The following is a 12,497-nucleotide window of genomic DNA, read 5'->3' as shown; positions in this document are numbered from 1 at the left end:
ATTACCCTTCCGAAACGCCTGGTTTTAATCTCCTCTTAAAGTGTATCAAAGTAAATATTTTCTCTCCTCATATGTTACCCGTTTCTTTAAATTTGTGCACGTATGACGAATTTTGATTGCACTTTGGTATATTCTTATATTTGTTGTTGTTAGAACGCATGAATACAGTCTATCACACGTACTGTTGAAGCAGATTTTGTTCTGTGTATATGAAAACACGATTTAAAAATCTCACCTTATCCTTTTCAATGCATCAATTCAATTCCTGAGGAGTCTAAAATTAAAAGTCGAATTTTAAATTGTCCTTTCTTCCTTCAAAATTCGTAAGTTATGCAACACATATTCGTACACGCTGCAGATAGAAGATCTACATGTATTTGTATTAAACATATTTATGTTATTCTAGAATTGTTTGAAAATCCAAGGAAAATGAAGCATGGATTGTGAAAATGGGTTAGATATTAATGATTTTCACATTCTCAAAATCTGAAAAATCTATTTCAATAAATTGAAGTCTAACAGTTGCCACAGCGTTAACTCTCAGGGGAAAAAGGAAAATGAAATTAGTTGCATTAACTATCACGTTGGTACTGTACCTTGGACATATTAAGAGAAACACTGTATGTACATTTCTATTTGGTTTATTTTAAAATGGTTGAATAACGTTGATAAACTAACAAAATATAATACAGAAAAAAATAGATAAAGATGTTTTTAATATTTTTGTACCGTCATTAAAACAACAATCTTGCCTTCGTGGTTAGTCATATGATTATCTGAGTTGTCATCCGTTATCGACAGGTTTTATTTGATATGGATGTCTCGATATAAGTCCATCGGGAATCTTAGAAAATTTCATTATTTATATCCCAATAACAGAGAATTAACATTTTATTGTAACATGGGTTCAACCAACTTTAGATTTCAGTTTCCTCAGTTTTGAACCCAGAACCCATAGACGGAAAACATTCAGGAGTCAGAGTTTGATATTAAATCAAGGTCAGTAATATATTTGTTTAAAAACGTGCGTTTTTATTACACAAAAAGGATTGCGATTGCACCAGTATTTGTTGAAACAATGTGACAAAACTTTTTTTGTTACACTTAAGATTGCAACACACTCCCTCGCTGATGATGTCATTCGCGTTAAAATAAAACCTCCTCCTTCATGATATCGTTCCATGGTATATTGAAGTTGAGGGTTAATGTCCACTGCTATCGCTTAATAACACTTCCTCTTTGAGGTGGCCAACGTCATTTGTTGTTTAACTTAGTAAAAATAAACACTTCTTAATTTAATGACGTTATTTTCATTCTCGATATCCAGGGGTTACGCTCACTTTCGCTCCTGGAATATTTCATAGCAAAATTGAAGGCACGCGGCTAGCTATTTGATTGGTGTCAGTTAAAAGAAACCTGACCAATCACTAGTGACACTGATACTTGTCCTTTGAAGATTACAGAGGAGCGACGCCCGACTTCAAAGCCACAAAGTTTTACCGTTACGCGACCGCTAGATTCTTTTGATGTACATCAAAGGACCAAATTAGCCTTCTCGTCTCATCCACAATGCAGTGCAGACTGAGCCTTCGATTTTGCTATGACATATTCCAAGGGTGCATAAAGCGAAAGTGAGCGTTACCCCTGGATATCGACGATGCGTTATTTCATGTGTGTATTAAATCCCAGGTTAATGTCCACGTCACTTAACTTCATGACCAATATCACTTAATGCATTGACACTCATTTAACGAGCTTATATTGTTTGAGGTAGATATTTGTATCGCTGCACCGCTTATGAAGATCGCGATAGATTTGGCCAATGGGGCTGTCGTGGAAGGCATCTAGACTCCAGGCCAACAGTTTTTCCGCTTGCATGTTGTGGGCCTTCTGAGCAACAATCAGCTCACTGAAACAAACAACGTATCCATATATTATTATACAGGTTATGTATTTTGAAAGCATATCGTATAACAGCCTTTGTATTTACGTTATATGGTCATTTAAATCGTTTTCTCTTTGGACAGTGGCGACTTCCAACTTGAGTAAAACCCGGTCGCACATTACTTCGACGTTCAGCCGTTGTCAAATACTCAAAAGATCATATGAGGCTTTCGGGTTAACAAAATTATGTTTACTCCGGCATTGGTTAGAAAAATAACCCTGTGCTCTTTTGGTGTCTCATCATAGTTAAATGATACTAAATAAGATACCTAAAATTTATTTCTCCGTCCTTATCAAGGTCCATTTTGTCAATCATCTGTTCAAGGTCTTTTGGCCGGACAGGTATGTGGCTTTTCTGTTAACAAAAAAAGGTAAATATCAGTTACTACATAGTACAGCGTGTTTTACCTATAACATGTACTATAAATGTACTGGTATCAACACATTCATAAGCATTTGAATGTAGTGTTACGGCTTGTTATAGCATGTAGTGTTTTCATAGCAATACCACCTTTTTATAATTAACCTCAACAATGATCAATCGCATGTAGTACAGTAATGAGTAAATTGAAAAACAATATTATTATTGTATTGTATTTCAATCATGTGTGATAATGATTTAAGACTAAACATGTTTTTGCTATTCATTGATATTTAATATCAACACATTCCACTGTCGTTGTATTATGCTTAATTAACCAATTATATGCATTCATATATATATGTAAATTCATACATATAGTAGAATTCTGTTGAACAAAAATGGTCACTTTTTTCAGCTTTACTTCTTTCATATGAGTGTTCAAACTTATCTACAGATTTATACCTTCCAAACCTTATTGAATCAGATTGATTTAATAATTTTTAACATAAAATCAATCGCATATTTGACAGTATATTTGACATAACCGATGGAGGCAAACATTTCCCAGAAATCATTTATTGTTTATATGTTCCTGAATGTAACCATGTCAAAACGCAACATGTTGAGCCATTTATTCACCTGTGTGAATAACTTGCAACAGATAACTTTTGTTAAATTTGGTGAAGTTTAATGTTTTCTTTCATTAAAAGGAGAAGAAAACACCCATCAACAAACACAGGGTCGGTTGCCTTTTTGGTATCGATATATAGTTTTAGACGCTGTGAGATTTTTTATGTTTCATTACGTCAGGTAATTATTCAAACTTGATAATGTGCAGATATTGTGCGTATTTTGTTTTATATTGGAGTAAAAAAACTACGTTTCACACTTTTCCTAGGACGTCATATATTCAACGAGTCATTGTGACGTCATACTTTTCTACGTCATTTCCTCTCCGAAGGAAGCAAGATAAACGTTACTTGAAAGAATCGTTGACTTGTGCGCTTGAAGAAGGCCAGTAGGCCGAAAAATCTTGTTTTCCCTTCGGAAATTATTTGTTGTTCATTATGCCATCAGCGGGAGTTCTTAATATAAACAATGGATGCGCAGTATGTTACCTTTACTCCAATCCTAAATTCTTCCCATGATATAGAATGGTTACTGTCGGCATCGAGGGTCTTAAACAGATTTAGGATGTCCAGTTTCTTCATACGAATGAATTCAAAGAGGATAATAAGAGGATTCCCGGCAATGTACAGAGTTTCATCACAAACTTCCCGTTTAGCTTTAGATGGTTCTTTTCCATAGCGCACTTTTATATCCCTGCCAGCCTGGATTTTTGTTAGAAGGTCTTCGAACTCCGCCGTCACCGGTTGGTTCTGAAAAATAATACCATTCACTTATAACTACAGGTGAAAAAAGCCAATTAACGTTTCTCCTTCAGAAAGTTTGACATATAGAAATTTTGTTTTAAGCTTTTTTTTATATTTTATATGTATTATGCTGTCATTTAATCAAAAAAGCATAAGCCAGTGGTCAAGTGACTATAGCCTGATTAAGCTATGTAAGAATCTTTCAGCTTTTAATGGCCTTGAAAAGGATTTCCTGTTCAGGATCCCTGTCCTTCTGCACCCTGGTGAAACTTCCACTTAATTTCCTTTTCGATATTATGTAGCAAAGTTGGATCAGGATGCTTCCGTTGACTAGGAAGCACACTCGGTATAGCGATGGTATCACAGTCTGAGGTCCAGGGTTCGAATATCGGTCTAGCCCTGCTGAATTTTTACACTCAGAATATTACTTTTGATTAAACATTGTTTGATTGCCTTATGACTTTATTGCCTTATCCCCGCAAGGTATGCTTTTCTTTTCAGAATTGATTTATCAAAGCTGTAGTAATGCCAGAAAAAAATCAGTTTTTATTGCACAGTTAAAATTTTGGGCAGTAGTACGGTGATCCTTAAAGTTATTCCTTTTTTCTCGAAACCTTTGCACTGACAATCATACTTTGCGGACTCTTTTAAGGAGTACGAACATTTTGAAATGATCCAATCAGTTTGGAGGAAAGCCTTAACATAAGAAATATCATGACGAAGAGACCCGAGGATCTGATGTCCTGATTTCGTTCGTACATAACGCTTTGCTTTAATAAAGAAAGCAAGCAAACTTATTATTGGAACTCTTCTAACAAACACAAGTGACTCTACTTAAACGAGTCCTGAATAATTATTTTCAAACATTATGTTTATTTGATTATTTGCTATTTTTTCCTTTTTTCTTTTTTCTTTTCTTAAAACTATCAATGCTTGAATGGAGTTTGTCTCATACATAAACAAGAGACATGTGGTAACAAAAACTGATTCCTGCCAATCAATGAGCACGTACTTACCCCGAAATCTAGCTCCTCGATGCTGTGAGATTTCATTGCAGCGTTCAACACCGCCAACGCTCCGTTAGGGCCTAGAGGATTATCAGCAAGCTGAAAACACCACGAAATAACTTTGGTTTCTTAGTTGTATCGGAGAAACAAATATGTAAATAAATTGTTTGAGCGTTATGTTTATAGCATTTCATGTGACTTGTAGTGCACTACACAATTTGGCGATGTTTTAACATTGTATACTAGACATACAAGTAGATGTATTATACCGGTAAAATCCCCACACTTTTTGTGGAGAGGTGTGGATGGTGACCTTTGACCTAGATATGCATGGAATGTATGACGCAATAGGGGAGGGAAAACCCAGATATGCATGGAAAGTGTGGAGGGAGTTTGACCTAGACATGCTTACAGCAAAGAATGTGTGGAGGGAGTTTGACCTAGACATGGTTACAGCAAAGAATGTGTGGAGGGAGTTTGACCTAGACACGCTTGAAACGTGAAACGTCACAGCAGAGAATGTGTGGAGGGGACATTCAGGACTGAACATGCCCACAACAGACGATGATGTAAGGTCTTCCCGTTCATGCTATTGTTAGACTGAACACTTCCCGAATTAAAAATAGAACTATCATATGAAGAAGTCGACTTTCAAAATGTGGAGGTAAAGTTTGTTATTGTAAGAAAAGACATGTTCACAGTAACCCAACCCAGTCAAGCTTTTAAAATGATGTTATCAGCAAGAAACAATTTTCACACTCCGCTAAACTAAACGCTTTAAATTCATAACTCGATGTATCGCACTAGTGACATTTCAAGAGAAATGTTATAACCTTAAGGTCTAAACATAGCCAAACATCCAGAGAAAAGTTTATCCAAGCAGCTTAGTAGGTTAGAACGTTAGGCTAAAAATCTAGGATTCAATTCCCTATACAGTCATTTGATTTATCAAATATAATCAACTTTACAATGAATCACACGAGAATGTTAAAGTATTTAAATGATGTTATCACCAGGATACTCTACTGCAAAGTATATTTCATGTCAACCATGGAACAGGAATAAGGGAGGAACACCTTCCACTACACCTGTTGCAATGAAGCATCAACACTACCTAAAATGAGAATAAAAATGAACACAGAATGAAAGTTTCAAAACTAACAAATTTAATAATCAACAAAGTTAAAGTTTACACATAATTCTTCATTCTTCATAATTCTATAAAGTTAACCTACTAAGCTGCTGGGATAAACTTTTCTCTGGATGTTTGGCTATGTTTAGACCTTAAGGTTATAACATTTCTCTTGAAATGTCACTAGTGCGATACATCGAGTTATGAATTAAAAGCGTTTAGTTTAGCGGAGTGTGAAAATTGTTTCTTGCTGATAACATCATTTTAAAAGCTTGACTGAGTTGGGTTACTGTGAACATGTCTTTTCTTACAATAACAAACTTTACCTCCACATTTTGAAAGTCGACTTCTTCATATGATAGCTCTACTTTTTATTCGGGAAGTGTTCAGTCTAACAATAAAATTAAAGGGAAGACCTTACATCATCGTCTGTTGTGGGCATGTTCAGTCCTGAATGTCCCCTCCACACATTCTTTGCTGTGACGTTTCACGTTCCAAGCATGTCTAGGTCAAATCCCTCCACACATTCTTTGCTGTAAGCATGTCTAGGTCAAACTCCCTACACACACTCTTTGCTGTAAGCATGTCTAGGTCAAACTCCCTCCACACATTCTCTGCTGTAAGCATGTCTAGTTCAAACTCCCTCCACACATTCTTTGCTGTAAGCATGTCTAGGTCAAACTCCCTCCACACATTCTCTGCTGTAAGCATGTCAAGTTCAAACTCCCTCCACACATTCTTTGCTGTAAGCATGTCTAGGTCAAAATCCCTCCACACATTCTTTCCACAAAAAGCATGTCTAGGTCAAACTCCCTCCACACATTCTTTGCTGTGATGTTTCACGTTCCAAGCATATCTAGGTCAAACTCCCTCCACATATTCTTAGCTGTGATGTTTCACGTTCCAAGCATGTCTAGGTCAAACTCCCTCCACACATTCTTTGCTGTGACGTTTCCCGTTCCAAGCATGTCTAGGTCAAACTCCCTCCACTCATTCTTTGTTGTGACGTTTCACGTTCCAAGCATGTCTAGGTCAAACTCCCTCCACACAATCTTTGCTGTAAGCATGTCTTGCTCAAACTCCCTCCACACATTCTTTGCTGTAAGCATGTCTGGGTCTAACTCCCCCCCCACATTCTTTGCTGTAAGCATGTCTAGGTCAAACTCCTTCCACACATTCTTTGCTGTAAGCATGTCTAGGTCAAACCCCTCCACACATTCTTTGCTGTAAGCATGTCTAGGTCAAACTCCCTCCACACATTCCATGCATATCTGCCCCCCCCCCCTATTGCGTCATACATTCCATGCATATCTAGGTCAAAGGTCACCCTACACACCCCTCCACACCCCTCCTCAAAATGTGTGGAGATTTTACCGGTATGATACATCTACTCATACATCCAACAAATTGGCGCACGGTGAAAATGGGTCCTAACTCTACATATAGCGAGGCATTTTAGTACATCCAAAAATGTTTTTGTTATGTTTGTAGGTGGCAGAGTAATGACATAAGCCCCAAAGCAAAGTTGCGCACGGATTGACGGACGCTTCTTCTTACTCAGGAAAGCCATATTCATCGGCTATCGCTCACTTTGTTCAACTCAGTACGTCATTAAGTAAAGTTTGTATATACTTTCACCAACCTTGAGACAGGCCAGCGTGGTGTTCCGCTTGAGGCCCTCCAGGAGTTTGGCCACGCCTTTGGGTCCAATTCTGTTCGAGCTTATGTTTAATTCTCGGAGTGACGTATTAGCATCTAGACCTTGACTGAAACCATGACAACCAGGAACGTCAAATCCATTCCATGAAACATCTAGGACCTCCAATTTAGTGTTAGTCTAGACCAATGAAAAACATGCTAGTAAGTTAGTAACCGTTTTTTGAAGCATTTTTGTTATTTCGTGATTTCAAAACTACAAGTGTCTATGAATAATACATGTAACCATAAAACATTGAAATGAAATATATTTGATTTACTCCTAGGTTCCCCCAGACAATATTTAATATATACATATTTATATTAAGAGTGACCATCACTTGTAACTCCTTCCGACCCTCCATCTTCAATGCCCGTTTGAATGTCGGTAATTCAAGACAAACTTCTAAAATGTGCCACACCATGATCAACGTCTCCTTTATTCCAGAATTATAACAGTACAAATGCTGATGAAAGTGTTCCAATGACAACACAAGAAGAAACCTAAACTTGTTCGATTGATATATTTACATCAAATTAGATTTCGTATTATTTCGAATGATTTCTCAAACATTTGGACAACATGGACAGTCTGCTACAATGCGGAATAAAGGATACATTGCGTTGTTTAAAAAAAGCTGTGACCTTATGACCTTATGACCTTTGACCTACCTTTATGCTCTGTCCGATGGCATATGCTCCATTTCTTCTCAGATGGTTCCAGCTGAGGTTCAGTTTTTTTATCGTTTTATTTTGAGCTGAAAACAAGAAAAGAAAAATGAATTGGTTAAATACGTGAATCCGATTAGATGTTTTTATTTTAATTTATTTAGATATGTTAAACTACGTTAAGTTAAATCACGTACAGATTTACTCAGAATTTCTCGAGCATATCGTATTTCGACATAACTACAATCCATAGAGGTAGACAAGGTGTTGTAATTGTTCAGGTACTACTGCACAGTCCTTGAATTATCAGAGAGGGTCTATCATTGTTCGTGTAAGTTTATTCTATAATGTGGTGTTTCGATACAAATATACATATTGTACCCAATGATTCAGGTGTTTTACACTTGCTATGGGTTATAGACAAGATGGTGTAATTGTTCAGATGTTGTACACAAACCGTTATTAGTTGTTCACACAATATCCGAAGTCTCAATGTTTAGACAGTGTGGTGGTTTAGACAGTGTGGTGGTTAAGACAGGATGGTGGTTTAGACAGTGTGGTGGTTTAGACAGTGTGGTGGTTTAGACAGGGTGGTGGTTGAGACAGTGTGGTGGTTAAGACAGGGTGGTGGTTTAGACAGTGTGGTGTTTTAGACAGGATGGTGGTTTAGACAGTGTTGTGGTTTAGACAGGGTGGTGGTTTAGTCAGTGTGGTGGTTTAGACAGGATGGTGGTTTAGACAGTGTTGTGGTTTAGACAGGGTGGTGGTTTAGACAGGGTGGTGGTTTAGACAGTGTGGTTTAGACAGGGTAGTGGTTTAGACAGAGTGGTGGTTTAGACAGGGTGGTGGTTTATACAGGGTGGTGGTTTAGACAGTGTGGTTGTTTAGACAGGGTTGTGGTTTAGACAGTGTGGTGGTTTAGACAGTGTGGTGGTTTAGACAGGGTGGTGGTTTAGACAGTGTGGTGGTTTAGACAGGGTGGTGGTTTCTTTTGTAAGACTTTCGATTCGGTAGTCTGTATGTCATTCTTAGATATCGTGAATTCGGCAAAATGTAGAAAATAATTGCTTTAACAAAGGGTAGTGCAAACAAAATTATAGATAATTGTCCCGCTCATCATAAGATATGTTAATATAAAGAGGGATGTTACCCAGTCCTTGGGCGATGAGAACGCCGCCACTGTCCTCAAATCCGTTCTTCGACAGGTTCAACTCCCGCAGAACACAGCTAGACTGAAATTAAAAAAATGTAAAAAGTAATCTCTAAGCCAAAATTGTAAACGTAAACGCGACATGTGCCGATCGGGAAAATTATGAAAAGGAGCCAACTCAACATCATATATAAAATGTATTGAGCACATGCAGTGACCACACAATGACACACATTGCTTATTTATCGCTTCTCAAATAACACCAATTGTAAAATAATCATTAGAAGTATGGAGGCAATTATCTTAAAAATCCAATGCAGAGAGTTAAAAATATAAACATAATTAAGTATCCATGAATTAAGGCATAAGCAGTGCCAGCTTGCAAACATATTCAACGTTGAACTGAATCCCTTCAATTACCAAGGAAATTACAAACGAATGGGCCAATACATTACCAGTAAGAGGTCTTTCAGACAGCTGGTATCCTTGTCTGTGAAACTATTATCTAGAAGTAAAGTAAACGTATTTAAAGCTATGTTTTGTTAAACTCATGTAGGATTGGGCATGGTGCAAAGTGTCAAATGCATTTATCAGAATGTAACAAACAAAAACTCTGGAGTTCAGGTTCAGGTAATATGTCTTTTATAGTCATCTCTCATTCAAATGCAAGGGAAATACGAAATCCAGACATGTTTAATATTATCAGTTATTCGATTAGTGTTACTGACGGAGTATGATATTTATTACGTCATCTCCTTATGACATACGTTGATAAATGGAACATCGATTACTCTAAGATTTTCCATGAAGATCAAATAGAATATCACAGCAGTGTAACGGTAAAACAGGCAGGCTTTAAAATTTGATATGGATCTTCTGTAATATTTAGCTTAGCAATTGGTCAGGTTTAATTTCAAAGCCTTAAATCATTCAAAAAGCTCACTGCGAACCTTCATTCGATTTCTTCATGACATATCCCAGGGGTGGAGAGAAGTTCGAGGACGTTAAACTACTTCTATAGCTCTATCAACACTATTTCAACTCATATTATTTGACAAAATAAAAAAGAATGTTAATATATATGAATGGTAGACTATATCTCTTACAGAACGTATGAAATACCAGAAGAAAACATTTACCGGACAAATCAAGCGACAGAAGTGATGTGTTTTTCTGCATGGTTTCCACTATAACCTGAAGACCACGTGACATCAGCTTGTTCCCGCTCAGGTTCTTGTAAAAAAAGGAAGTAAATATTTTAAAAATATTTTGAGTAGTAACAGGATTCACACAAGACAGAATTTACTCGTTATTTATTTGCAATTAACCAGTATTCCTCTATTCAAAAAAAAAAATCATATACATATATGTATATGTAATATTATTTTATGCACCTCCCCTTTTAACAGTAGTTTAGACCTATTTGGACTTCCACCTACCACTTATTGCCTATTTCCAGATATCATGAATTCGCAGTCTTGATATCATCATATCTTATTAATGATGTCAAAGTCAATTTCTAATGTCAAGAAATATATTAATCTAATATCATGAAATTGCATTATACTTTTATATCAAGAGTTCGAATTGTTTATTCTTTATTAAACACTTTTCATGATGTCAATAAATTCAACTTTCTCTTCTTATCAATTGAATAATAATTAAACACACTTAACTTCTTCTCAAGGCCGTATATAGTTTGGTTTGTTCGTGTTTTACGTCTTATTTACAGTAACGGTCATTTAAGGACGTGCCAGGTTTTGGTGGTGAAGGGAAACCGGAGTACTCGTAAGAAAACCACCGACCTGCGACCAGTACCTAGCAATTGCCCCACATAGGCCTCGAACCCGCGATCCAGTGGTGGATGGCTAGTGATCGTAAACGATCAAGCACTAATCACCCAGCCACAGCTACCACGCGATTTATGGAATTTATAAGATTGAGGAATAAATATCATATCGAAAAAACTGTAAGACCTACTCACCAATACCGTGATGTTATGACTGTTATTTAAGATGTCAGCTATGTAAATGGCGCCGATTGGTCCTAGAAAACTGCCTTCCAGGTCAACGTTGGTGATGCTGTAGCTTGACTTAAAGAAAATTGATAGTGAAAATATCCAGCTGTATAAATACCGAAGTGTAAACAATGTCGTAATTCGAACTGAAAATATATGACAATTTGGAAATGTTCTGAAAAGATCTGGGGACGATTTACTTTTCAACATTATTGACGAGACGGAAAACTCGAGTGTGTTCAGACTGACAAAACCGATGCACATCGGATGTCCTATGATTTGACAATTGTACAATCTAGTTGATATTCACCTCCAATGCTAGCGCGATGGCCTTGGCGGTGTTTCCTTGGATATTGTGGTTCTTTAGCGAAACCATTTCACCTTCAAGTTGTCGCTTGAATTTAGTTATGGGAACGAGGCTGTATGTTTTGCATGCTGTCAGGTATGCCTTCAACCCACTCACTTCCGTTGTCCTTTTTATCGGAGTAGGGGGCGCAGTATCCTCCGAAATATACAACTCTTCTGAAACTGACAAGAAATAGGATAATCTTTTATAATTTAATCTTGCTTGTAACAAGCCTTTTCATTGGCTTAACATTTTACGTTATCAGCCCATAACGTAAAAAGATGACGTTGCCGTTTGAAATGTCGCTTTTGATTGGCTGATACAGCAGCCTAATAATTTCTAAGAGAAAAGGGTCCATCAATAAAAGTGGATTTCCACAGGGATTGCGTATAGTAGATTAAATTATAAGGATTAACTTGAATATATTGTTCATGTTATGGAGCTATAACACAAAAAAACCGGAGTGTATACTCTCATCACAAACCGCTTCGCGTTTGTGTTATATCTCCACAACATGAAAAATATATTCAAGCTAATCCTTAATTAACATAAATGGAAAACGTAAATAGTTAAAAACTCAACTGATGGATATGTTAGGGTGGATATCTTAGTCCCCTAGGTTAACATAACCTTGATGGCTACAGTTTGTCCTTTTGAGTAGTGGCACAGTTTGTAATATACACACTTTATTCATTCTTATAATAAATGAACTATTACTCCTCTAAATTTTGAAATTATATAATTCAGAGGAACTACAAACAACCTCCCCTCCTGTTTCAACAGTAATCTATACCCCCCCC

The 12,497-nt window shown here is 36.8% G+C and overlaps 1 protein-coding gene across 3 annotated transcripts in view; it reads right to left on the bottom strand.

Annotated features, from left to right (window-relative positions):
- Positions 1 to 1,582: 1,582 nt before the first annotated feature.
- Positions 1,583 to 12,497, bottom strand: part of LOC110440380 (leucine-rich repeat-containing protein 74B-like) — a 24,547-nt gene continuing 13,632 nt past the window's right edge. For all 3 annotated transcript variants that reach the window (XM_021483429.1, XM_021483432.1, XM_021483431.1), the window contains 11 exons: positions 11,662 to 11,879; positions 11,319 to 11,426; positions 10,474 to 10,567; positions 9,790 to 9,839; positions 9,335 to 9,416; positions 8,188 to 8,273; positions 7,463 to 7,657; positions 4,698 to 4,787; positions 3,427 to 3,687; positions 2,214 to 2,299; positions 1,583 to 1,909 (listed from right to left, as the gene is read on the bottom strand). In XM_021483429.1, coding sequence (XP_021339104.1) covers positions 1,744 to 1,909; positions 2,214 to 2,299; positions 3,427 to 3,687; positions 4,698 to 4,787; positions 7,463 to 7,657; positions 8,188 to 8,273; positions 9,335 to 9,416; positions 9,790 to 9,839; positions 10,474 to 10,567; positions 11,319 to 11,426; positions 11,662 to 11,879 — 1,436 coding nt within the window. In that variant the 3' untranslated portion in view covers positions 1,583 to 1,743. The remainder of the gene's footprint in view (positions 1,910 to 2,213; positions 2,300 to 3,426; positions 3,688 to 4,697; positions 4,788 to 7,462; positions 7,658 to 8,187; positions 8,274 to 9,334; positions 9,417 to 9,789; positions 9,840 to 10,473; positions 10,568 to 11,318; positions 11,427 to 11,661; positions 11,880 to 12,497) is intronic.

The sequence above is a fragment of the Mizuhopecten yessoensis genome, unplaced genomic scaffold (assembly GCF_002113885.1).
Source record: "Mizuhopecten yessoensis strain PY_sf001 unplaced genomic scaffold, ASM211388v2 scaffold11179, whole genome shotgun sequence".
Lineage (NCBI taxonomy): Eukaryota > Metazoa > Mollusca > Bivalvia > Pectinida > Pectinidae > Mizuhopecten > Mizuhopecten yessoensis.
This window is presented reverse-complemented; position numbering and strand designations above follow the sequence as displayed.